Raw genomic sequence first — 27,908 nt, forward strand, 5'->3', positions numbered from 1 at the left:
CCTTGGCTTTCTGGACTAACAATGACCCCAAATTCCGGACAATAGAATATTTTCAGCTGGTAAAAAAGGGTAAAGTGGCTCTCTATGTTTTAACAGGGGGAGAGGTCCAAAATACATATATTTTCAAAAATGCATGTTCTGGAATGATACATATAATGATTAAGATAATTCAATTTTTGTATTAAAAAACTCTGTGCATATGTATATAGGGAGATGTATATAGATTTAAAAATAATGTATATGTTGGTATATGAAAAGGAAAAATCTGGAAAGATACAACTAGTAATGAATTATTCACAGTGTCTACTTCTGAGGAGTTTAATTTGAAGGGGGGAGAGTGGATATTTATCTTTTACTTTGTATACGCCTCTGAGCTAGTAACTTTAAAAGCTAACATTTATTGAGCATTAACCATGTGCCCAGAACTGTGCTAAGTATTCCAAATACTTAGCATCATCTTACTTAATGCTCAGGGGCTGCCATAGCATGTCTGTCTATATCCGAGTTGCTTAGAGGTGGCAAGTTGCCAGGAAAAGGGGATCTAGGTACTTCCTTGAGTTATGTTTGCTTACCTGCCACACCTGTGTTACTCTGATCATGTGTTTATTTAGGAAGACTCACGGGGGCCGGGGGTGGATGCCGCAAGCAACCCCTTGTGGCTAATACCGCTTATAACAAACCAAAGTAGCAATTACTATTGTTATTCCCAGTTTAGAGATGAGGACAGAGAGCTTAAGTCATTTGCACAAGGTCTCACAGCTAGTAAATAGCAGAGCCAAGATCTGAATCCCAATCTGTTAAAAAGCATAGTTCAGGCTCTTCATTTGAATCTGTTACGAGACGGTGTTACTTCTCATAATTTAAAAAATATTTCAAAACTTCAAACGGCCAATCTACAAAAATGTAATTTGAATACAATCTAGAGACAGAGATGAAAAAAAATGCAGAATATGTTGTCACAAGTAAAGGTGGTTATCAAATTAAAACAAATATCTAATGTGTTAGACAACACTGCTGCTTATAGTAAGTCAGATGTGGCCTTTTATCTGTGAGTTTTCACCAAAGGTTAATTTATGTGACTGTCTATTTTTGCTTCCCCCCTTTCCCCCACCTTTCAAACAGGAGAGATTTACAAATAGTGCTTGAGCATCATGGAGCTTCTAGGTTCTACTTTAGCGGCAACTTATGCCCACCCTAGACCAACACCAGCCAACTTCCTACCAGCCATCAGTGCCATGGCCTCAAGCTATAGGGACTGCTTCCCCCACTGCAATCTGACCCATAGTCTGAGCCTGCCTTGGAGACCAAGCACGTACTACAAAGCAGCCTCCAACTCGCCAGCCTTGGACCCGTACTGCACCAGACCTCAGAGGGTGTCCGAGAGCACCACGCTTCCCTTTGTTTCCAACAGAACCACACTCTTCACCAGGTATACTCCCGATGATTGGTACAGGTCCAACTTAACCAACTTTCAAGAATCCAACACTTCCCGACACAATTCAGAGAGACTAAGGATAGATACATCTCGCTTGATTCAAGACAAATATCAACAAACGAGAAAAACCCAGGCAGACTCCACCCAAAATCTGGGAGAACGAGTCAACGACATAGGATTTTGGAAATCTGAAATCACTCATGAGTTGGATGCAATGATTGGAGAGACAAATGAACTAACCGATATTAAGAAAAAACTGGAGAGGGCTTTGATGGAGACAGAAGCCCCTCTTCAGGTAACTATAAGACCTTATTAAAAGGACACTGCATTTTTATGATTATAACCCAGTCGTTGAATTTCTGAGGTTATTTATCTATTGAATTATATTTTGCTTCACCTGTAGAAGCCAAGCCCTTGTCAATAAATCTGTACCGGGTTTCAGTGATGATAAAACCATTGCCATTTTTCTCACATTATACCGAACAACCATTTAAGTAGAAAGAATTCTGGAATTCCCTGGCGGTCCAGCGGTTAGGACTCAGTGCTTTCACTGCTGAGGGTGCAGTTTCAGTCCCTGGTTGGGGAACTAAGATCCTGCAAGCCCAGTGGTACGGCCAAAAAAGAAAAAAAAGTAGAGAGAATTCTGCATGCAAAGCAAAGGAGGCTAATTAAAGCGACACTCTTAAGACACACAGTATTTTATGGTGAAAATGCCATCTCCCCATCTCTTAAATAGGCTGCTTGGTTATTGCTGTCCCTGGATTAACATAAACGTTGTTTGAGAGGAAAAAAACTGTTTTTTTAGTCTGTGTCATGAAATGCCTTCTGTATGTATGTTATGATTCCACTTCAGGCACAGTGAAATGATCAAATTAGAGCTTCTTAGGAATGGAATGGGTTTGGTTAAATAGAGAGATGGGATAGAAGTTAAGCCAGTTTTGGTCCTAGAGACAGCCTTTCAGTTGGTTGCTGGCCTCTGACCAGGCTTCTGAATGGAGATCAAATTACCTTTAATCCTCTGAGTGTGCGATGGGCCCCCTGACCCCATTCTATCCACCACCGTTGGAAGAAGACATTCTGTATGTGAAGATGTCCAAATGATGCAGATTATTTTAGTAGTTGTGTATATGTGAATGGGCAAAGTGAACACTATTTTTCTCCATGTTTGTGTGACTCATTTTCCTGGTGATAAGCATTTTCAATAGGTCTTTTTTTTTTTTTTTTATGGCATCCATAGTAGAAAAGATTAGAGAATCGAAGAGCTAGAAGTCTAGTGGTTTGGGGGGTTTGCTGGAGACCCCTGCACACTGTAGCTTCTTACTGCACCCCTCCTCCCCACTAAACACAAATGCACACAAATACACACGACCACAGAAATCCTGAGAAAGGTCGACAGGACACTAATGATATTCTTTTAAAAGAACTCACCATGAATTGTTTTTTGGGATCAGAAGCCCTCCCATACTTTCTCTGAGCTCTGGATCATTTTGAGGATTCCTGGTCTGTTCTATAATACATCCCATCCCACCCCACCCACCACTTACTTTAATGAACACTTAAAATGACAGCCACTTACCTTTTACTTAATTTCCAGAGGAGATTCAATTTCTTCCCTTGACACTCCTTTCAGTGATGACTGCTTTCAATGAGATGGGCATAATTTAAATTTCTTTTCTGCAGTTTTTGTCCAGATATCTTGTGTGTTTAAACGTTTACAATCAGCACGGTATCAGAAGATCCCAATTAAAATGAGAATTAGTCCCATGAACAGATACAACTCAAAAGAGGAAACACTGATGATCAACTGTATAGAAGACAAAAACATTAAAACTCAATAATAAAAATGCAAACTCAGTCAATGAAGTAACCATCTTTGGCTTATCAAATTTGCAAAAATGAAAACTGATAATGTGTAGGGTTGGCAAAAGTGCAGAAGACGGACACTTCGCATATTGCTAGTAGACTATGGTTGAGTAGAAATTTCCTGGAAAGCAATTTCGTAATACACATTAAAATAATCAGAGTTCCCTTCAACCCATTCATTCATCTTCTACTCAGTGTACTTTATACTATTAAAAAATTAGAGATTCACTCCAAGATTTTGTTCAATGACATCATATCCAGATTACAGTGTACATACTATTATATTTTATGCTTTTTAAAAATTTAACATTATAGTCATCCCATGTCATGAAATACTCTTTGAAAAAAGTATTTTAACATTTACATAATGTTATTTCACGCATAATTTAGTTGTTGGCTATCTAAGCTGTTTTCCATTGGAGTCATTAATGTACTTTGTCTCAAAGACTATTTCAAGTCTACTATTTAACAGCAATCCTAAAAAGCATAAAATTATGAGGGCATTGTAACTTCTGTTAAAAACAAACCAAACTGATAGGAGCATGGATAACTCATTTTTGACTTCTCTCTACTTTTTCTCTTTAATGGATAAAGCATATTATTTTTATAATTAGGAAAACAATACATGGTACTTTAACAATAATCACCTGGATTTTTGGCTACACAAACATTCTGAGGTCTTTAAATAATCATTTGTTTCTTCCTCACTCAGTAGAAAATATTTGGCAATAAGATCTTGAAGACTATGATTTGGGTTATTGAACTATTTCTCTAGAAGGAATTGATGCCAAATAATTTTCTCAGATGCTGATTTGTGGGGATTAAGTAGAGGCCATCTGCTTCAGTTTGTCAACTTTCCAAATTAGGAATTTTTTTCAAACTCTTTACCTTTTCACTAGCAGCAGGGATTCACTTAGTTGTCACATCGAGTTTCTTGTTTGATTTCCAGCAAAATGGCTTGAAAAGTTGGTATTGGGAGCATCTATTGACTTGTTTTAGAAACAGGTTATTAAAAGTGCTAGTCACTGATTTTAGTCAGTTTGTATTAGTGTTTTTCATTATTTGTGTATCTGTAGGTAGCCCGGGAATGTCTATTTCATCGAGAGAAGAGAATGGGAATCGATCTAGTTCATGATGAAGTGGAAACAGAGTTGCTGATGGTAAATATGGGGCAAACCCTTCAATAACAAGAAACCTCATTGCAAAGGTGCCGTTTAATGTTTAATGTATAGAAACAAAAAATGATGTTATGTAAAGACACAGTAAGGAGTTATAGTATCAGATATTTATGGCATTTAGAAAAGATACATTTTATTTTATTTTTTATTGAAGTATAGTTGATTTACAATGTTGTGTTAGTTTCTGGTGTACAGCAAAGTAATTCAGTTATACATTATATATATATATTCTTTTTCATATTCTTTTCCATTATGGTTTATTACAAGATACTGAATATAGTTTCCTGTGCTATACAGTAGGACTTTGTTGTTTATTTTATTTTTTTAGAAAAGATACATTTTTGGGGGGTTATGAAAGTAATAGATATTTATTGAGAGAATTTGAAAAATGCAGTAAAGGATAAAGATAAAAATCACCTAAGTCCAATTAGACAGAAATGACTATTAATGTTAGAGTATTTCAGTCTTTTTAATAATCATACTTAGGTAGACACCATCCAACTTAAAGACACACAGACATATCTTCCAGATTAGAATTATACTGTATCTATGCATTTGAATAGTGCTTTTTTTGTTGGATAAATGCCCAATGATGTTTATTCTTAAATATAGATGTGGAAAGGCAGTGCTGTGTTTTTTTAGAAGACAATGTTTTAGAGCATTTTTAGGTTCACAGCCAAATTGAAGGGAAGGTCCAGAGGTTTCCCATGTGGCCCCTGCCTCCACCCATGCATCGTATTGATAACTGTATGTATTTCTGATTATTTCCTTAGGATACATTTCCAAAACTGTAATCCACGCATCAAAGGGTATATGCATTTGGACAGCTTTTGATAAGCCATCTGGGAGCTTATAGTTATATCTGATCTAGGGTGCTGGTCCTCCCACTAGGCTCTCTCCCACCTTCCACCAATTAAAGATGGTTTTGTTCTGAGTTCTCTGACCTTTACCTCCTAGGCTCTCTCCCACAAGATCTCTGCCATTCCTTAAGATTTCAGCCCTTATGTACCTGGGACCCTTCCCAGTCTCTCTTTTTTTTAGCCCGGATAATCTATTAAGCATTCGTTCTGCATCCCCAAGTGCCAAACATATGTACGTTGGTAACTCATTTTTTGGTTCACATTCATGAAGCTTAAAAGTGAACTTTTCTTTGACCCTGATGCCTTCTGCCTTCCCCTTCCTATTGATGGTACTGTTACTGGTTCTATGCCTCCATCCCCAGAGGGTTCTGGTCTGAGACAGTATTGAATAGAACCCTGATACCAGCATGCAAAGAATGTCTGGGTGGATTCTCACCACCAGTAGCAAGAAACGCCTTCCCCGTCTGGGATTTCCGCCTCTAAATGGCTTGTCGGACCCCAGCCCGCTCACAACCAGCCGGGTGATGGGTCAACTTCAAGCGACTCAGGAGCAAATACTGAGAATGCACATCTTTGAGGAAACACTGCTGCTTCCCAAACTCAGGGATGAGTGAGAATTTGAGAATGTCGTCATCAAAACACACTGTCTATAGAAATGGAGCGCTTGCTCCTATAGGTGACATTTGCCATTATCCAGATTCCATTTGGACTTATAGTTTGATTTTGAAAGTGTGATTTCAGTAGCCTATTCTACCTGTTGAGAGTGTGATAGTTTACCCACTTACCCCAAACTTAAAAAGGCTCAGTTAAGCCTTGAAGTTTGTATGTATCTATGGATACATAGAACCACAGGAAGCAGGGTCTGGGTTTAACAATGAGGTCCCAGAAATGATTGTATATCCACAGTTCAGGGTATAGCCGAGAGTCGGCACACATCCATGCGTGTGGTCAGAACTCGGGGTTCTTGTGACCTGGCCAGTATTCCTCAGCCAAGAAGAGGGTGGAGCCCACATCGTACATGAGGATTAAGTTCTAAATCATACTTTATGACCCATGTCGCATTATAAGTCCTACCCTTTAGTGAGAGCTTACCATCTGCGAGGCACAAGATTATCTACCCCACAGCATAGAAAGGCAGGTGTTATTACCCTTAGTTTATAACTTGCCTTTGCTCCCAGCATTTGCAAAGGCAGCATTGGAGCTGGGCTATCTGATGCCAGAGCACGTCTTTAACCACTATTCCACCCAAGACTCAGGAGGGTGAGGCAACAGGAGGGGGTTTGCTTGAGGTGAGGGCATGCCAAAGGCTGTGAAGTCTCTATTCTACCTCCCCGCTCCGCCACCCCATCCCAAGACCACAGCTCCCAAGAGGAGAACCGTAAGAGATGCTTCGCTAAGGTTTCGCCTGCTCAGAAAGTAGGATTAATTCAAGGTTCTTCAAATGCTTGGATGTGATTCCTTGTTCTCATTCCATCTTAAGTCACAGTGTATTCACTTCGGCCACTGAGACTCTGAGAAACTCAGAGAAGTCACTGCCACCCTTTTATTCGTGGGGTCTCTTTTTCCTCCCCAAGTTCAGGATCCAGAAGGGGTGGCACCGCTTGCCAGGCTCCTAGTGTGTGGTTCTTGGGTTTTCTGCCATGACCTTCACTTCCCTGGGTGTCAGGTGGCAGCTATTGGTCTGATTACATCTGGTCTCTTCTCACACTTCTGCCCTCTGTCTGTACCCACCACCTTCCGGCAAACTTTCTTCTCACGGGCGATTGAGGGAATAAGGCCCTTGCCCTGCATTCACTTCACGGAGGCGTTTCCAGACCAGCCCCGCGTGTGAGTGCGGATTAGTAGGTAAGTTAGCGTTGGGGACAGTTACAAAAGTCTTTGGTTTCAGGCATTCCCTATTCCCAGGAAGCCTTCTGCTTCCAACCACGATGTTCACCATATGACATTATTTAAATTCAAATATAAAAATTAGTGTTGAAGGGTTTTTTTATAGCAAAAGTCTCATTAAATGTAATTTTTTCCACTGAAAGTTCCAGGAATTCCCTCTGTGTGAATTGTGTACACATAGCGTAAAAGCTCACTGGGATTTTGGGTTTTAAGTGGTATTTTCTAAGCAGTATTCCATGTATCCTTTGCCAACACCTCCATGAAATGGCTACACACACACACACACACACACACACACACACACACACATACACACACACACACACCAAGCCACAGAGAAAGATGAAGACCGAACAATAAAAAAAATCAAAGACACGCACAACCTACAGTGAGAATGTGTGAGAAATCCTTGCTGCCTGTAAGGGCAGGGGGACTTGATAACATGTCATGGGAATTTAGTTTTTGATTTACTCCAGTCATTCAGAGTAGCAAAGAATCAGCCAGGAGGGTTATTACTGAAATAAACTCTAGGCATAATATTTTTATGTTAACCAATTAAACAATAAAAGAATAAGAAGACCATATAGTTGAGTAATAATTAACATTGGAGTGAAGAGGACTCTACAATCAAATGAACAAAGGCAGAAACCCAAAGGGAACATTTGATAGTTTGACGTCATAGAAACCATAAATGTCTATATATCAAGAACACCGCACACAAAATATAAAGGCAAGGGCCAAACTGGTAAAAAAAATATAAATATATATATGTGTCATATAATGGGAAAGGATTGAATTTTAAATACAAGAATATTTATAAATAAGAAAAACATAACAGAAAAGGTAGACAAGCACATGAACAGATGGTTCACAAGAGAAGGAAGTCAAATCATGAACAAATACCCAGCCATAATATTAACCTGCAAATCTGAACAAGTGTGCTTTTATTGGGGGGTGGTCTTTCATGTTGGCAAAGATTGAGAGGAATCATAGTGTCTACTGGGTGTGTGAGGTGAGGAAACTCACTCATTTATTGTTGTAAATGGGTACAACTTTTCTGAAGGGCAATTTGGTTGTACTTGTCAAAACCTTGAAAAAAGGCATCGCCTTTGGTGGTGTCCAAATATTTTTGAGCTTGTTCATCACAGTATAGTTTTATGTCATGGGAAAGTGTTCAAGTTTCATGTTCAGTGTTCAGTATGATGGTATGATCACTTTTCACTTGAAAAAGTGGTAGCGATGGTTATGTGCACTTTTTAAATGTCTTCTAGGTGCTCTTTTGGGTTCCTAAATTTTCTAATGTGAATATGAATTTCAGAGGGAAGTAAATATTTATTTTAAAAATCTCTGCTACAACACAAAATCTACAAAATCTCTGCTATACATGTAACAGTATATACATCCTAGCAGCATCAAAATGCCATGTGCGTGGTCAAGCAGAGTGGCATGGAGAGTGCAGATTTTATACGAGTACAGCAGCTGGGCTGCAGTGCAGAGGCAGGACAAGGGGAGAGCTGGCCTCCTAGGGTGGAGGTTGGCCTCCGTTTGGAACAAAAAGCTGGGTCTTTTGGAGGTCACGTGCACTGCCTGAGAGAACTGCCTTTTAGGCTGTCCTTTTCCCTTCCAGATTCACTTTTCTTGGAAGAATACTTAGTATAGAAGAAGCCATGCATTAAATTCAACCTTGTGTATCACCAGAATTTGATTGATTGATTGACTGATTCAATTAAAGACCAGAGATAAAAAATAAAGAAAACTCCTAAAATTTTACCCCTGTCCCAACTTGTTCCATAATATATTTCCCTAAAGCCCTGTAAAGTGTGAATCTCAGTCTAATATTAAGACAGCAAAATCATGGGGGCGTATAGGTAAATAAGTGGGTATAAAATTCTTTTCTTGTTTTACTTCACGATTTTCCCAGAAACAAAGATTTCCTTCATCAATGTTTTGTTACATTGTTGACTCTGAATGTTATGTTCAATATCAAAACATTAATGTGGCTTTTTTTTTTCACTTGAGTAGGAGGTTGATATTATTCTGTGTTGTCAAGAAAGGATGAAGCTGCATTTGGACAAGGCCATTGCCCAACTAGCGTAAGAGCTTTTACCTCTCTATACAGTTGAAACTCTATCATGAAACTATACTTCCACGCTTCCCAATCAGATTTCTCTTAGCTTCTTATGTAAGGATTTCTTATACATGGACACACATCCGCATGCACCTACACGTTTTTATTTAGAAGGTAAAATGCGTACTTGGGGTACTTACTTTAAATTTTTATTTGACGAGATAATTTTTGCAATGCTTCAGAAAGGATTTTTATCCTACCTTGAAGTGTGGCTAAGGTTTCTTTTAACTCAAAAGACTTTTATTCTTTGATAAGAGATAGACTTGTACATGTGCAGCCCGACAGCTGGAAAAGCGATGAACTGTGGCACACTTTTCTATTTACTTTCCACTTCTCCTCAAAAACTCAGCCTTCTTTGGTTTCTCGGCAACCCTGGTACATGGTCCTTGGTGCTGTGATTACACCACTGCATTCACTGCATCCATTGCACTGTAATTGTTCACCCGTCCTACTCTCTAGCAGAATACAAATTCTTCTTCTCTTAGCAGTAGTAGACAGTAGGTACTTAATATTTATAGTGGGGGTTGGGGGCAAAGAATAATAGTCAGAGGAGGGTTTGAAGCAATGATAACAGCTGTCAGCATAGAAAAAATATTGGCCGAGCCTGTCACCTTATAGGACTAGAAAAGTCAACGTTCATTTGGTGACGGCCATGGAAAGAAGTAGTGTTGAATATGTCACACAGAGGAAATGATGATTCTGCCTATACTGATGTTGTCAGGGGTAGCGTGTGATGTAGCCAAAGGAATAGTTGTTCTAAAGGTGGCGGTTCTTCTCACTCAGTCTGCTGACCATCAGGATTGATGCTGTGAAGGTCGGTGAGGTTCAGATGGCTGAGATCTCTCTCAAGCTGTGATTGGAAGGGCTCCTGAATTCAGAAATCGGTGAGGATAGCTGAGGATTGGCTAAGGATGACCGACTGCCACTTCCGATATTAATTTCTGGTTTCTGCTCCCTGGAAATTGCAGAAACAGTTTAGGGTGGTTCCAATGATTGTTCTGTTTTCTTCTGGTCCAGTTCCTAATCCTCATTTTTTTTTGTAATCTAAAATCTGCTGTCCATCTTCCATGTCCTTTGCTTTTTAATCCACAGTGGGCAAAATGCCCACCTCATTTCCTGGGGTGGTCTCTCCAGGGTCTGTGGGAGCCGGGATCTCTAACATGGTTACTGGGCTCGGTCCAGCAAAGGTGATGGGAGGAAGGTTTTCAGCTCCACTTGTCTAGAAGGAACAATTAAGGAAGGAACATGAGATGGGCTTGGATCTCAGCTGAGAATGGAATCTCATTAGAAACCAACATGGGGGCCTAGATCTCTCCCATCTTGGGCTCTAAGACGGTGGATGGATAGAAGGCCTTCCTAAGGAGGCTCTGAGGTCAGGTCAGAGGAGGTCAAGGGTGTCAGCCCAAGAGAGGAAGCCTGGGGAGCATCTTGGTCCCAGACCACAGATGAGACAGACCTAAGAATCCCAGAGTTTCAACCCAGTAACCTGAACTCTGAAGCAGCCGGGATGCAGCTTCCTCTCCTTTCATCCTCTGCACACACACGCTGATTTAGAATTCACAAAATGCAGACGACCTGTGTGCCGCTACCCTCATTTCCACTTTACAAACAACAAAACAAAGAGCTTTGACAGGTCAAGTGACTTACCTGAAGGCACAGGCCAAGTTAAAGAGAATTAGCCCCTTCAGTTCCACACAGGCTTTCCCGGGTGGCTCCTCTATGCCAAGACCTTTTTTGGGCGCCGGAAATAGAAAAATGTCTAGGATCATCCAGTTCTCTAGCTTTTTCAGATGCTCTCTGTATGCGATTGCCCAATTTTTATTTCTAGCCCAGACCTTTCTCCCCAATTCCAACAACCCACTTGGTACCTCCGCTTGGATGTTTAATGGACACTCAAATGTAAAGCAAGACCTGCTGTCTTCTCCCCCAGCCCTCCAACCCACCCATAGATTTGCCCACCTCTGCTGATGGAATCCTGCTATTCCAATGACTCAACTTTGGCTTTTTTTTTTTTTTTTTTTTGCTCCAGAGTCTGTGCTCTTTATTTATTTATTTTTTAACATCTTTATTGGAGTATAATTGCTTTACAATGGTGTGTTAGTTTCTGCTTTATAACGAAGTGAATCAGCTATACGTATACATATATCCCCATATCTTCTCCCTCTTGCGTCTCCCTCCCTCCCTCCCTATCCCACCCCTCTAGGTGGTCACAAAGCACCGAGCTGATCTCCCTGTGCTATGTGGCTGCTTCCCACTAGCCATCTATTTTACATTTGGTAGTGTATATATGTCCTGGTTCCATCTTTAAAGCATCTCCAGAATCTGAGCACTTCTCACCTCCTTCACTGCCGCCCCGTTGGTCCAAGCCACCACCATCTCTCACCTGGGTAGCCTCACCGGTCTGCTCACGGGGTCTCTCTGTCCCCTGTAGTCCATTCTTAACCCCACACCAGAATGATCCTTTAAGATTGTAAGTCGGTGGTCTCTCATTCCACTCAGAGGAAAACCTGACACATTCCAGTGGGCAGCAAGGTCTGGTTCTCCCTCTGCAAGTCTTGGTATCACCTCCTTGAGGAGAGTCCTACCCTGACCATCCTATTTAGAATCATCGCTCACATTCCTGGCCCCCTTTTTCCTGCTTTGTTTTCTGCATTGTTCTGCTAACAAACCACAGGATTTGCTTATTCCTTGTGGGGATGGCCTGTCACCCCCCTGTAGGATGTGAGCTCCTCTAGGGAAGAGACGTTTGCTTTGTCTGTGATGCATCCTGGCGCAGAGTAGGCACTCTGTAATGTGGAATGGACTATGCCACAAGTCAAGACGTGGCTCACCTGTCACCCACGCCTGCCCCACCGGCCTGTCTCTTTGGGACTGAGCTGCCTGCCGGGTCCTCTCTCTGCATGGCAGGGCAGGAACGCCAGGCATCTCAGAGCTCGCCAAGTCCTCTTCCTTCCCAGGAGGGTTCTGGCGGGAGCAGGAGCCTGGGGGCTGCCAATTCCTGGCCTCTTTCCACACGCTGACTCCTGCTGGGGAGGTCCATTTTGAGCCTCGGTTTCTACCTCCAGGCCTGGCACAACTGCAAAGTGAGGTCATTTACAGCTGGAGAGAGGCTGGCTGTGAATACCTCCTAACTTCTCAGGGAATTGCACTCTAGGAATGGAGGAGAGAAGGGTTAGGATGTAGCTGAGGAAAAGGAAGAAGGAAAGGGAGGCACAGATGTGGACAGATTGCTCCAAACCAGTGTCTTGTCCGGAGCGGTTTGGGTACTAGGAAGATGGGCCCCAGCCTGGGGGAGCTCCAGATACCAATTTCTGTGTGTCTGCACGTCTCATGCCCATGGAAGGGACAGTGTGGGCAGGGCTCTCATCGCCCACATGTAGGGGCAGCTCCGGGGGAAGCTGCTTTTAATGGAGAAGTTGGACATCGTGGGAAGGAGGAGAGACCCAGAGAGCAGTCAAGGGTGCGTGTGGGGGGGTGGAGGTGGGTCCCCACCCCGAAGGGCCGTCATGCTTCCTCCTGTGACATTGTTCCCTTATCCTGAAGCTCCGTCTCCCCTCTGTGTTTTAGAGCCAACAGAGCTTCCCAGCACGAGCTGGAGAAGGACCTGAGTGACAAGCAGGCGGCCTACCGCATCGACGATAAATGCCACCACCTGCGAAACACGTCGGACGGCGTCAGCTACTTCCGCGGAGTGGAGAGGGTGGATGCCATGTAAGTAGGCGCATGCCGCCTCTGTGATTTCCATGTCACTTAATTCATTCTCTCTCCTTTCAAAAGGATGCAGCGCACAGGTAAATCGGAGATCCTGGGAGGATGCGGAAAGGTAAGAGGCACCTGCTATGGACCGGTCGTCAGTAAGCACGGTGTTCTGCAGACACTTGCATCCTGTAATCTTTTGTAGAAGAATATTCATTGTTTATATTTCTGACTGTGAAAATAGCATCTGCTTGAGGCAGAAAAACCTAGAAAACACAGTTAAGCACAAAGAAAATAAAATGTTACCAGTGTATCGGATGCTCTGGACGTGGGCCGGGGGTGGGAAGTACAAGCTGAAAAACAGCTGAATGTTGAATGATTTCTTTCCACTCTTTCGTAGACCTGCCCCATCCATGGTTTCTTTGCCAGGCCCCTGGATACGATCTTGGGTTGATGATCTTTTCTCTCTGAGAGGGCCTGTCTTTCTGCATCTTGATAACCCTGTTATCTTTCTTTACCATCTTATAAAAATGGTCCTGTTGCTTTCACATCTCTTTGGAAAATGGTGACATAGAACATTAAAAAAAATCAACTTGATTGAGGTGAAATTCACCTATGCTAAAATGCATTTGGCGTTAGTGTACATTTTGATGAGTTTTAACAAATTTCTATGCCTGTGTAACCATGACCACACTCATGGCCCCTCCCCCTTTTAAAGGGACTCCCTTTAAAGCTCCCTTTGGGGCTGGTCACCCCAAAGCAGCCCCCCTCTTAGCTCTCCTGTAATAGGAGCAGCAACGGGTACCAACTTTGTCGTTCAGATTCTTCAGGTGTGAATCAGATTCAGACCCTAGGTCCTAAGTGGTCCCCATGAAGTGCCTCTTACTTAATTTGAGGAGAGCAGGAAGCATCTTCCTTTTCTCCTTCTGGGGTGGACGTGGGGGGGGTGGTGGTGGGCTGGGATCGAACCACACACACTCTGACCACTTGGTCCTCCATAAAGGGCCTCATCTATTTCCAGCATGAATTCTTAGCCGTCTCTTATAGGGTGTCAGGGTATGGAGCACATAGGATGTTATTTTTGGTCATCATGGCCTGAGCTAAAACCTTAATCGACGGTAAGAGTCTCATTTGATATCCTATTATACCATCAAGCAAAGAAACCACACAGAGAGGCCCAATGTTAACAATTTACTGTCAGTCTTTCCAGTATTCTTCCACTCATGTAGATATCGATTTCTATTTTTAAAGATTGGTATTACACATGTACTGTTTGTATAGCCTGTCTGATTTTTCACTTCAGGATATGTCAAAAACATTGTTTGTGAAAATATTCTTCTACAGCATGAGTTCGCATGCTGTATGGATCACTTTTTAAAAGGTACCATAATTTACTCAAATTTTTCTTTACTTTGGGACATTTTAGGGTGTTTCCAGTGTTTCAGGGATTGGCATAAACATTGCTAAAAATGAATCTCCTTACATATACATCTTTGGGTTATTTCCTTAGGATCAGTTTCTGAAGTGGATTGATACAGAGATTAGCATGACCCCTGCACCGTGATGGTGTTGCCAATTCAGGAAGCATTCTGTATCTTTAGTCCTGGGGATATAAAGTACAGCATGGTGACTGGTTAACAATACTCTATTGCATATTTGAAAGTTGCTAAGACAGTAGATCTTAAAAATTCTCATTCAAGAAAAAAGGTTTGTAACTGTGTGTGATGGTGGACGTTGTTAGCTAGACTTACTGTGGTGACCATTTTGCAATGTATCCATAAATCAAATCATTGTATTGCACCCCTGAAACTAATATAATGTTATATGTCAATTAGAGTTCAATAAAAACACTTTCTAAAGTGGAATTTCTGAGTTATGCACATTTGCTCTCCGGCATGGCCGTACCAGTTCAACTTTCCTACCTGCAGGGTGAGAGAATCTTTTTCTAAACATGTTCACCAGAAAATTATCATTCTCTTCATTCTTTGTTATTCGGACAAACGGTTGTTAATATGTTGTTGTTTTCATTAGTACCACTTTGATTAGTCCTGAGGTTGAATATTTTTTCGTAACGCTTATGGGGCCGCTGAGACACATTTCTAATGAATGGACGTACTCGTACCCTTCACCAATCCCTTCCCCCGCCCCGCACATTGGCAGAGGACTTAATTTATGCTGCGGATTGACAGAGAAGTAAGCAGTCAAGCAGGAGCAATTAAGAAAAGTTTAAAAGAAGCTTTGCTCTGGTGTTTACACTTCATGCAGTAAAACCAGGATCAAGTGATTGGGGTTTTTTTCTTTCTCAGGATGAACGGTCGCCTACAGAAAATCTAGGCTGATTCATCATTGTTTCCGTTGTCTGGGTCTATTTCCTTTTTCTTCAGGGTCTCAGTGCCCGAGTCCTGGGCCAAATTAACCGACGACAATATTCTTCGCTCCCAGAGCGAGCGAGCTGCCTCTGCGAAACTAAGAGACGACGTCCAGAACCTTCTGGTGGTGACAGCCAACGAGATGTGGAATCAGTTCAACAAAGTGAACCTGGCTTTCACCAGCCGCATTGCCGAGACTGCAGATGCTAAAAATAAGATTCAGATTCACCTCGCAAAGGTAAGCCAAGCGCTGGGAGGCCCCCGCAGCTGACCTGGATAGATAGAGCAGGGGGCCCTGGGACCACAAATCTCCACCGTAAGGCACATGACTTCCTGGCCATACAGACTAAGAAAAATGAAAACCGGTACAAAGTGCACCATTTCTTTTAGCCAGGTAGCCAGGTGTCAACATGAAATTGGAATCCAACATGAACTGGAAATGGGAACACAAAGAATGCACTATGTCATGAAAGGTTCCTAGTATTTAATAGAAACAAAAATATTATTATTAACGTTTAATGAATCACCGTATGTAACTAGGAAAGGAATTTATTATTAGGACACATGGTAGGGATGTTTTCTGTTAAATTATTTCAGGCCTTTTTTTCTGGAATACAAAACCAAATACAGGAAACTATTAAGTGGTTCAAAATGTTTCTGATATTGAACTTTTTAAAGTGCTTTAAGTATAAGTGTTTTATAAGGACAATAAGATGAAACATTTAGGCAGAATTCGTGGGTTTCAAGATAAACAAGGTGCTTTTGCTTGTCTTAGTATCGGTCTTGGAGTTCTTATTATTTCTGTGGATTATGCTGCATATAGTTTTTTGGTTTTGTTTCTTAATTTAATTTTTATTTTATACTGGGGTCTAGTTGATTTATAATGTTGTGTTAGTTTCAGGTGTAGTGGTTCAGTTATCCATATATACATATTCATTCTTTTTCAGATTCTTTTCCAATATAGGTTATTGCAGAATATTTAGTAGTTTCATTTCTCTTTTTAAGAAACTTACCATGTGGGCTCTGTTGCTCTCAGGAGATATTATCCTATCGAGGGCACTGTGTTTTCCCAGGCTGCAGTAATTTACCTTTCCTTCTCATGGTGTCTTCTTTGGGCGATACACATCTGTTGGGTCAGACAGCTTCTACATCCAGGGAAGGGAAGAGAGAAGGATAAAATGTAGTTTTTGTCCCAGGAAGCTTATATTTGTGGAGAAGGTGCGCGTAACATGAAAAGCTCATGCACAATGAAAAGCAATAGAAACTTACAAATCATGGTTGCCAAATAGCCAATACAGACATCGTTCTGGGAGTCTGGAGGAAGAAGCAAACAGTCAGGTGGAGTAACATGATGAACAAAGCCTCGGGAGGTGTAGCCAATCAGAGGCGGAGTCAGGTCTGTAAAGAGACCCGTCTGGCTGGCACAGACGGTGTGTGTCCCTAGAGAGAGAAGCTTGGAAAGGCAGGTGGAGCCAGACCGTGGAAGTCATTGATGGGAAGGCGTCCCCTGGGCAGTGAGGGGCCATCTAAAGGCCTTTTATCCATAGAAGGCTGACATGATGGAGTCCCTTTGTTCAACAAAGTTTTGTTTACTACTGTATTAGTTTGCTCTGGCTGCCATAACAAAGCCCTACAGACTGGGTGGCTTAAACAACAGAAATTTATTTTCTCACACTCCTGGAGGCTGAAGTCTGAGATCAAGTTATCAGTGGGGTTGGTTTCTCCTGAGGCCTCTCTCCTAGGCTTGTAGACGGACGCCTTCTCCCACATCATCACGTGGTCTTCCCTCCATGCCTGTCTGTCTCCTAGTCTCTCTTTATAAGGACACCAGTCAGATTGGATTAGGACCAACACTAATGACCTCATTAAAGAACTTCATTAGCTGTTTAAAGGCTCTACCTTCAAATACAATCACATTCCGAGGTCTGGTGGTTAGGACTTCAACATATGGATTTTGGGGGGTTGAGGAGGATAGAATTCAACTCATAACAGCTACATTCAAGGTGCTGTGCCAGGGGCTTTGGGGTGTACACACATGACGACTCACTGACCCTGCCATCTTGTGTCTTGTGTGAGACAAGACACGTACGTAGAACATGCTAAGTTCCATCAGAAAAGTGCAGAAAGAACCCTTTGGAGCTACAGATAAAAGGTTCAGTTTGTTTAGCAGAAGGAGAAGTTATTTCCAGTGGTGAGAGCTGGGGGTGGCTTCGTGGAGCGGGGAGCCCTTGAGGGTGGCCTTGGTGATAGAAAAGTGTAATGATTTTCAGCAGGTGGTTGAAAGCTTGGAAGAGAGGGCAAAGCTTAACTGACAGGTGTAAGAGTTCCTGGCTTTCACAAGTGCTGAAGCTGTGTGGTTACAGGAGGTCTCTGCAGGGAGAAAGGAGGTAGCAGAGAAGGGGTCAAGGGCAACACTTTGCACTGGAGTGAGGAGAAGGAGTTAGAGAGAAAATCAGGGATTAGGATAGCAGTTGGCCAGAGAAGTAAGCAAGGCAAGGGTTTCAAGGGGAGGGACACTCCGGAGAGGCCTCATCATTGACTTTGAGCGCGTGGTCTCACCAGAGCAACCAGGGCCAGAGACAGGATACGGGGGCCGCTGGGAGGTTAGGTGGGTGGCATGTGGAGGGAGTAGGCAAGGCCACTGCTGAGTCCATGTGGCTGTGAACTTGAGGAGAGGCTGGGAAGGTACCAGCCGGAGAGGACCCAGTGGGATTGGATGAGAGCGTGGTGGGGAAGGCATGAGGGTTCAAAGGAATTTGGGTGATGGTTGGGGGGCATCTCCAGGCCACAGGAAAGCGGCTGAAGAAGAGGGGACTAATGGGGGGGGTGTGGAGACATGGGGGTGCAGAGGTCAAGGTCGTAGGCTAAGGAGAAGGCAGGATTTTCAGAGCACAAGAAGGGAGCCTGCTTGTCAGAGGAGGAAGAGGAACCAGGGAGGGATTCAGGTTTAGGTAACTGGGGGGACCTTGTTTAAGGAGAGAAGAATATAAAATTGGGATTACCAGATTACCAGTGCTCCTCCCTTGCAAGTGAGACACCCCAGAGCTTGACCTTGATCTGCTTCAAAGCAAATCCTCCCCTAGCAGGAAAACCTCTCTGAGATTAGTGAGGAGAGACAGCAGGAAGATAAAGAAGCAAGGATGCACCGATGTGGGAGGGAAGCGGGGACCCTCGAAGCTCCTGGCCTCCCTTTGCTCGGAGTCACATACAAATGTGTATCAGTAAATATCTAACAGCCGGTGATCTGAGGGAAAAGGAGAAAGCGAGCTCGGATGCGTGGCATTCGCCCATTTCTGTGGCCTAAGTGCTCGCACGCTGAATCGGGAGGAGATGCTCTCCAAAGGGTGCGGGCAGGTGCCGTACCTCCCACCGCGGGTCCCGGGATGGGGCTGGTAGGAGGAGGCCCTCAGACAACCCGCCTCCCCATCAGAGGGGGAGGCCTGGCCACAAATGCACGGGTCGGGGAGCAGGTTGTTGAGGGCACGGCACCAAAGCCTCGGGCGTTTGCTTCTCCTGGTACAGACCCTGCAGGAGATTTTTCAGACGGAGATGACCATCGAATCCATCAAGAAGGCCATCAAGGACAAGTCTGCCTTCCTGAAGGTGGCTCAGACCAGGCTGGATGAGCGTACGCGGAGGCCCAACATAGAGCTCTGCAGAGACATGGCTCAGCTGCGGTGAGCGGGGGAGAGGCGAGGGGGGAGGCCCAGGTGGGGGTCACGGTGATGGGGAGGGGGGCACCCTCAGGGCCAGCTCGGGCTCCTCTGGGGAAACCCCCAGGCTGCCGGCAGCTCTGAGCTCCTAAGGCTCGTCCACCAGCACACGGGGACGTGGAGCGGCCTAGTGACGGTCACGGTGCTAGAGCCTTCTTTAAAGTGTCAGTAATGGGGTTAGTGTTTAACAGCCCGGAGTTTCGGTTTGGGATGATAAAAAGTTCTCGAGGTGGAAGGTGGTGATGGTTGCCAAGATTGTGAATGTACTTAATGCCAGGAACTTAAGAGCTGAGATGGTAAATTTTGTGTTATGTCTATTTTACCATGACTGAAACAGAAAGGAAATGACATCAACACTACACACAAGAACAGTGTTAACATTTAGCCTCATTCAGGGGGTGGAGGTGGCGTTGGACCTTTGCACCTCCCTGGAGTGTCTGGAGTCTCCAGATCCCCTGTCTCGGAAACAGTACAGAGGTTGGCCGCTGTGTGTGTCCGAGTGCCCTTGACTCATTGGAAAAGGGACTTCGGGTACCAACTCCCCCGACCCCATCTGTTTGCTCTCACCGTTGCTCTCATCCGCCTCTTTGGGTGCTTCATTCCTGCTCTCATCGTTAAGAGCATCCTCAGGATGCCCTAAACCCCGATGGCTCATTTCAGCTCATTTCAGTTTGTTCTGTTCTTGGTAGAAATTGAAAACAGCTGGTCATCATCAAGCATCTCCCACGTGTACACGGTGGGAGGGATTGACCCTACACTTCATCTTCTGGACACTAGGTGTATTTTATTCTTCTTGTTTTAACTTGGAAGATTCCTTTCAGGATGGGCTTGAATGGAATTGGCCACCCTCCCACCCCCATTCTGGCTTCGTTTCCAATTTCTCAGTACCTGCCTATCTGCCTCTTTCTGGATTTCATCATTGCTGTGCTTAGGTCTTGAAACACTTTGTGCAGAAGCAAATCAAATTTATAGCAACTGGAGGAACGAAGCGGCAGCACTTGAACTGAGCGGTGGGAGAGACCACTAGCCTTGTAGTCTGCCTGGTCCACGATTGAATTCCCTTATATCCTAGGGACAAAGCGACTTTGAGCTCTTACCCAAGGAACAAGCGGTGGGGTGAGGCTGTGGATTCCCTGCAGGGAAGGAAAGGGTGGTCTTTGTGAGGCCAAGAATGAGGAAGATGATGATAAAGGTGGTGATGGTGACAATCACAATAGCTGTTACCATTGATTGATCTTATTCTGCGCCAGGCACTGTCCTGCGTACTTTACCTTATGCATTATCTTCAATTTACAAATAAGTAAATGGAGGCAGAAGTGGGCTGAGTGACGGCGACCCAGCTGGGAGGAAGGAGAGACATAATTAGAATCCTTGCCCGTCTCCCTGCTGAACTCCGTTCAAGCAAAGCAGCAATTTCATTGTATGGGGCCTTTGCCACCCCCCGTCCTGTACCTAAGCTCATCTGGCCTTCTCAATGCCCACATGGGATGGGTCAGCAAAGCAGGTGCTGTATCCTCATCTCGCTCTCACAGAGGATAAAACAGAGGGTCACAGAGGAGACGTTACTGCAAAACCCCCTCCATGGACAGCACGCGTGTTGTCTGTGTTGGATGCTAAGAGGTGCTCTCTAGAATAGATTCAGATGGCCTTCATCTCCCACAGTAGCTGCGTTTCTCCTAGTGGAGCTGTCGTCCGGGCCATCACCATGGAGGAGGTCACCCAGGCCACATGTTTCTCCAAGTGGGTTCCACAGAACCCCTACTCACACACAGCCCATCATTGAGGGGAAGCGGCCTGCCACTCTGGAGGCAACCAGTCTGAAGTATCTATTTATTACAGGAACCTGGTAGTGGGATCACACCCATTTGGCCAGTTAGATTAGATCCTGAATAGTGGTTTTATGCAAATATTATTGGGAGAAGCTGAGCTGAAGTTTCATGCTCCGACAATTTCTGCAGAGTCATCAAAAGTAGAGACGGGGGGCTTCCCTGGTGGCACAGTGGTTAAGAATACGCCTGCCAATGCAGGGGACACGGGTTCGAGCCCTGGTCCAGGAAGATCCCACATGCCGCACGGCAACTAAGCCCGTGCACCACAACTACTGAGCCTGTGCTCTAGAGCCCATGAGCCACAACTCCTGAGCCCACATGCCACAACTACTGAAGCCCGTGCGCCTAGAGCCCGTGCTCTGCAACAAGAGAAGCCACCGCAGGAGAAGACCACGCATTGCAACGAAGAGTAGCCCCCGCTCGCCGCAACTAGAGAAAGCCCGCGAGCGGCAACGAAGACTCAACGCAGCCAAAAATAAATAAATAAATAAATAAATTTATTAAAAGAGAAAAAAAAAGTAGAGACGGGAAGAGAGAAATTGTTCGGGCTGCCATCAGACCAACATAAGGTTGCTTTTTAGAAGGGTTTTGAGTCGTGGTCGAGTTTGACTTTGCAGTTATCAGACAATGAGGCATTCACAGCTGCTTCTGAGAAGCTGAATGATTTTTCCTCTTTTCTCCCCCTTCACGGCTAAACAGAATTTGCTTTTCCTTTACTTCCTGTCGACCCTGCAGTGTGTCTATTTCCTTTGCTCCTTTACTGACTTCAGGACAAAACCTACTTTTGTTTCCGTAAAGATTTCTTGTTAAAATATCGTTGCCAAAAATATGGTCCTAGAGGAACAGCAGTGGAATTTAGGATTGTTATTGAGGGAGGAGGGGATTATTTTTCTTATTCAACTGATCATTCTGAAAGCAACCCTTTGGCTGTCTAGATGAAGAAAACATAAGGACCATAAACTCAGGGGAGTGAGGACAGAGAAAAAGTGCTGTTTTCATTTCAAGACTTTGATTTGCATTTGAACTTTTTCTAAATGGGTGCTTTCAAGAGCAATCCTAAACATTCTTGGCATCCTTGAGGGCAGGCCAGGCCAGGCCAGGCTCTGCTTTGCTTAATCTTGATATATTTTTTTCAGGCGACGGTAGTTTTATTTGTATTTGAATGCAAACTGTTTTTCAGTTCTGTAATTTCCCCCAAAATGAGTGGTTTCAGCAGAACGGCTGTCTGCCATCTGCCAAGAATAAGGAAACTGAGAGTGGAACGTGGCCTTGAAAGAGGAGGAGAAGCATATTTCTAACGGCGAAAGTTGAGGGAGGTGTAGTATCTCTGAGCTGCCTTCACGCAGCGATGGGAAAACCAGGATGTTAGCTGCCTGCATTCTAAGTATCTGGAATTCCTTTTTAAAAAAATTGGTATTTTAATGTGTCTTTTTTCAGAAGACCCCTCACAGATAAATTTTCCACTAGACTAATGTTTGGCTGTGAGGAGTAAAGACTCACACGTCACCCTGCTCCGTCCCTACCTTTGGGTTCAGGGTTCTTTCTGAAGCGGTGAAAACAGCTCAGGGAAGGCTGGGAGACGAGAAGCAGGCCGGTGTGATTATAAACAACTCGCCCTCGTAAATCCCATCACCAGCCGTGTCCGACAGCCTCTCTGAAGATCTGTTTCTTTGCTAGTGGTATTGTATACCCTGGGATCTTCAAAAAAGAAACTTACTTTTTAAATCCAACCTGACCTAAACAACAACAAAATATGCTTTTAGCTCAGTTCTCAGATGCTGTGTTTACAGATCTCAGGCCAGAGGAAACTTCCACACTTAAGTTTAATTCCTTCCCTCCCCCATTGGAAGTAAGAAGACAGTTCAGGCTCTAAGATGAAAGGAGATGCACGGTGTGGGTGTGTTTTCACGGCTTGTCGTTGCATCCATGAGCCTTTTGGGGGTGCTCTGCAGTGCTCCCCACCTCGGGCTGGCTGCAGGTGGCTCCCTCTGGCCTGCGCTTCTTCTTCATCACCTGGGGTCTGCTCCTCGTTCTTGGGAGACCCTTGACTCGGACTTCCGGGCAGCTTCCTACCTCCCATCATGGGCTGCATCTCCTAGGACACAGAAGTTGGTCCCCATCCATCAAGCATTTTTTGTGCCCCTGTCAACTGCAGGAGGGGCTGTGGATGTCACTTTCCCGGACCCGATGGCCGGCAGGGAGACGTAGCACACAGGCCACGACAAGCACCCCGAGGGCCACAGAAGGGCTGGTGCTCTTGAAACACACGACATCGGGCAGCAAACTAGTCCCAGGGCTGAGGGAAGGACTTCCCTAAGAAGGGTCTGTCCAGCCGGGCTTTGAGGATGGCGTGAATTAGCGGGATGAAGAGTGGGGTAAGAGCATCGTGGGCTGAGGGGACGGCAAGGGTGGAGACCCTGAGGTCAGACACAGAGCAGGGACATTCAAGGACTTTCCTGCAGAGTGGAGAGGAAGGGCGCAGGGGCACGGGGAGACAGGCACAACAGATTTTTACATTGAGGGACGTAGGGGTGCGAGGAAGAGGGCGGGGTCAGGGATGATCAGAAGACCTTTGGTTTCAGCATCTGCAAGGATGACGTCACCATGGCCTGAGATGGGACAGGCAGGTGGCCTGGGGTGCTGGTGACTCATCTGCTCTGTACCCCACCTCGGCGTGGGTGAGCCCCTGGCGGGCATACCCACCAGGGAGGGTGTGTCCAGAACGTGGGCCTGCAGGGCGGTCCTGGGGAGTCTCCAGACCCCCTTCATTTGTCCGCTGTGGCCTCGGATGGAGATGTGATGTTTGCCCCTTCGCGGTGTCGGTCCAGCTGAGGTACTTCAGGTAACCTCTCTGAGTTCAAGGCCAAAGAGAGTTCAAGTCCCTCAAAATTGTGTTTCCTTTTTGGAAACTATTTATTGTTTTCCTTCTGGCTTTAAGAGCTGTATCTGTTCGTGATAGAAAATCAGAAAATGAAATAAAAAATAAAAATCATCGTCAATTCTCCTCGCCGTTGAGGGATAACCACGGTTACCACCAGGCACGTTAACAAAATTGTGATCACGCTGCATGTAGAGTTCTATATCCTGACTTTTTCAACCAACATTGTATTCTGAGTTTCCTTCCCCAAGGCAAAAACAAATTCTTTTTTTAAAATTTTATTTATTTATTTATTTATGGCTGTGTTGGGTCTTCGTTTCTGTGCGAGGGCTTTCTCTAGTTGTGGCAAGCGGGGGCCACTCTTCATCGCGGTGCGCGGGCCTCTCACTATCGCGGCCTCTCTCGTTGCGGACCACAGGCTCCAGACGCGCAGGCTCAGTAGTTGTGGCTCACGGGCCTAGTTGCTCCGCGGCATGTGGGATCTTCCCAGACCAGGGCTCGAACCCGTGTCCCCTGCATTGGCAGGCAGACTCTCAACCACTGCGCCACCAGGGAAGCCCCCAACAAATTCTTTTTTAAAAAGTATTGCCTGCATAGTATTCCATCATCCGGCTACGGTGTCCGTTATCATCAGGATGTTGTTTCCTCTTGTTCTCTCATAATAATACTCAATACAAGATAACACAATGAAGACGTGGTTCCTTTATCGTTTTATGTCAAACTTTTCACTTTGTTTAAATTCACAAGTAAGAGAGAGACACGCTCTGATTTTAAAACAAATTCAAACAGTACAGATCCATATGGAGTAAAAAACAAGAGCCTCTTTTCTGCCCTCTCCTCTCCCCCCCAGCCCACCCCCAACCTTAACCAGCAGCTGCTGATTTGGTGTATCTCCTTAAATACATTTACAATTTGTCCTTTACGAAAAGCAGGGGGCGGAGGGTTTTGAGTAGAGAGGTTGTGGCTTTGGTGCCATCTTAAATGAATATTCTGTGAGAGCTAATTTTGGGCCTGACACTATTTTGGTTCTTGTGGTAGGGTTGCCAGATTTTGCAAATTAGCGGCCAGGTAAATATGAATCTCAGATAAACGACGAATAATATTTTAGTATTAGTATATCCCCAATACCGCAAGGCATCTTTACACAGAAAAACACTTATGGTAAGTAAAAATACTTGTAGTGAATATTATTCAGCCTTAAAAAGAAAGGAAATTCTGACACATGCTACCACATGGATGAACCTTGAGGACATTATGCTGAGTGAAACAAACCAGTCACAGAAGGACAAATACTGGACGATTCCACTTGTATGAGGTACCTAGTGTGGTCAGATTCATAGAGACAGAAAGAAGAACGGTGGTTGCCGGGGGATGGGGGTTGGGGGGTGGAATAGGGGTTAGTGTCGAAAGGGGACAGAGCTGCCATTTTGCAAGATGAAAAGAGTTCTGTGGGTGGAGAGTGGTGATGGCCGTGTGAATGCACATGATGCCACCAAACTGCACACTTAAAAATGGCTCAGATGGTAAATTTTATGTTGTTTATATTTTCCCACAATGAAAAAAATACTTGTACTAAAAACATACATGTTTATCTGAAATTCAAATTTAACTGGGCCTCTTGTGTATTATCTGGGAGGCCTGTGCTGTGGGGATGACAAACAGAAATGAGATGGTCTCACCCAAAGGGTCCAGGGCCAAGGCCAACTTCCCAGGTCTCTGCTTCTGGGAGCTGAGTGGGTGGGGCAGGAAATGGGACCCAGTTCCTTATTATGGCCGCCGAGACTCCTGATTTCCTTCTTAGCTTCCTGGATAACTGTGAGCGGTGTATAAACACATGTAGGCCGTCTGCCTGTGGGGAGGGCAGTTCATCAATCCCTAGGGCTCAATTTCCTTGTCTGTAGAACAAGGAAGCTGGGCTTGATGACCTCTGCCATTTACCTTCCAGTGGCAAAGTCTGTGAAGCTGTAAAATGGTCTTGGTAGAATGATTTCCCCATGGTCTGGATATTTTTCTACGATCGTGAAATCCTTTTCCGTCTCCAGCGACATCCACACCCCTATTCGTTCACTGTCACTCTTCTCTTTATATTATGGTACATTTTAGCTAATTTCATGCACACACCCACCCTCCCCCCCGAGTCTGCTGATAAATGAACATCCCCAACAAAGAAAACTTTAGCTTTGAATCACTGGGCAAAATTTGATGAATTTGGAGTTGGTGGTTTCAACTGACTATATATGTAGAATTATATATATATATCTATACATATGAAGTAAGGTTGTCAATAGATAAGTTATTATCCTTATCGTTGTCTTTTATAACCTGTTTAGTATTCTTTCTCTTGATTGACCATGTGATCCCATCCCTTGGATATTATTGGCCAAATCAGAGGGTAAAGGAGTCCTTGCTTAATTGCTCTTTGGGGGGAGAAAGAGTTTCTAAATATAAACACAGTAGAAGAAATCACAAAGAAAAAGAAAGATTTAGCTAACTAAAAATTGAAATCTTATGTATAACGAAACAAGCTAAATTAAAAGGTAAAAAACAAATTAGGGAAAACATTTGCCACAAGCTTAACAGACAAAAAAAAAAAAAAAAAAAATGTAATATGCCTAAAACTTAAAGAGCTCTTTGCCAAAGTTTAAGATAATTAGTAATACCCCAGTAGAAAAATGAGCAAAAGACAGGAAGAGGCAATTCACGGAAAAATTGCAAAATGCCCAATAGACATTTAGGAAAGTTTCACTAATAATCAAAGAAATGAAAATGAAAACGATATCAGTTAAAATAATTTGAGAAGGAGATGCTAGATTTTTTTACATGAAATGATGCCTTTTTTCCTTTCTGTCTTGAAAAATGTGTCATGTTTTTCATCATCAGCGCGATCAGAACTGCAACTTGTTTCATGGTTTACGTAGCTGATTTCATGAATTATCATTTTCGTGTTCTATTAGGTTTTTGACATTTCGATATTTACTCTGGAACTTTGGGGCATTGCTGGGGGGAGGGGGATTATAATTGGAGGAGTGCCCCATTAACTAACCCCTCCCCCACTGTAGTTAACAGGTTGGGCTGAATTCTAGCCACTGAATAAAGTTGGGTGTTCCCCTCTTCCTCACTATATAAACAACTTTCAGTGATAAAGCAAATGCATGAAAATTGAGCTGTTTCCATTTTTCCTATATTTACTATTTTCAAAAAAATCAAATGTTTAAAAGTTTACCTTCTTTTTAAATATTATAATGTTTAATATTCGCGTGTATGCACAATGCGTGTATGAAAACTTGCTGGTGTCCCCCGAATATCCTCGGTGTGCCTCTTGGATCGTCCTGTTTGCTTTGCGGCTTTGCAACGTGAAGTAGTTCTGAGGTTGGTGTGACCGGTGGGAATTCAGTAACCACACTCGGCCCCGGTGGAGCTGATAACCAGCGTGGCTTCTGCTAACCTAACCGGTGCCTCTTCCCCACGCAGCCTGGTTAACGAGGTGTACGAGGTGGACGACACCATCCAGACCCTGCAGCAGCGCCTGAGGGACGCGGAGGACACCCTGCAGTCGCTGGTCCACACCAAGGCCACCCTGGAGTACGACCTGGCGGTCAAAGCCAACTCCCTGTACATCGACCAGGAGAAGTGCATGAGCATGCGCAGGAGCTTCCCCAGCGCCCGGCGGCTGGTGGGCTTCTGCTAGGGCCCCCTCCCCTGGACCAGGTGTGACGCTCCCCAAGGAAGGCGGAACCTGGGCGCCGCGCGCGTGCGCGCGCACTTACACGAGGGCTGATCTATATTCACTTATTAAAGGATCGTATTTATAGACATGTGCCGCGGTCCTGTCTTGGAAAACCTTTCGTTTGCCTCCAAACCTTAATTCCCGACGATTTACTAGGCTTCTGGGCCAGAGAAAAACAATCGATGTAATAGACAAGGTAAGAACACTTATTTGTGTTATTCTTGTTATTCTCTGTGTAACATGAATGGGCTGGAAAGGAGAAATGTATTTTTTTCTGAGGCTGTGGAGGCAGGTATCCCAGCAGGTGGGTTCTGAGAGAAGGGGAAAGGCCTCTGGGAAGGTAGT

General features: G+C 44.2%; 1 protein-coding gene across 1 annotated transcript; it reads left to right on the forward strand.

The window, feature by feature from the left end:
• Positions 1 to 27,702, forward strand: TEKT3 (tektin 3). The gene is made up of 8 exons (XM_061175923.1): positions 1 to 69; positions 1,123 to 1,730; positions 4,375 to 4,458; positions 9,246 to 9,316; positions 12,919 to 13,062; positions 15,432 to 15,654; positions 18,939 to 19,093; positions 27,308 to 27,702. Exons 2-8 carry the CDS (start codon positions 1,152 to 1,154, stop codon positions 27,522 to 27,524), a joined length of 1,473 nt encoding a protein of 490 aa, XP_061031906.1. The 5' UTR covers positions 1 to 69; positions 1,123 to 1,151; the 3' UTR covers positions 27,525 to 27,702.
• The last annotated feature ends 206 nt before the right edge of the window (positions 27,703 to 27,908 follow it).

This window comes from Eubalaena glacialis, chromosome 19 (genome assembly GCF_028564815.1).
Source record: "Eubalaena glacialis isolate mEubGla1 chromosome 19, mEubGla1.1.hap2.+ XY, whole genome shotgun sequence".
In the NCBI taxonomy this organism is placed as follows: Eukaryota; Metazoa; Chordata; class Mammalia; order Artiodactyla; family Balaenidae; genus Eubalaena; species Eubalaena glacialis.

Excerpts from the sequence above, each read along its gene's own strand:
- TEKT3 (XM_061175923.1), top strand. The coding sequence starts at position 1,152 with ATGGAGCTTCTAGGTTCTACTTTAGCGGCAACTTATGCCCACCCTAGA. Across the intron at positions 1,731-4,374 it reads AGACAGAAGCCCCTCTTCAG|GTAGCCCGGGAATGTCTATT; the intron begins GTAACTATAAGA and ends GTGTATCTGTAG. Across the intron at positions 4,459-9,245 it reads TGGAAACAGAGTTGCTGATG|GAGGTTGATATTATTCTGTG; the intron begins GTAAATATGGGG and ends TCACTTGAGTAG.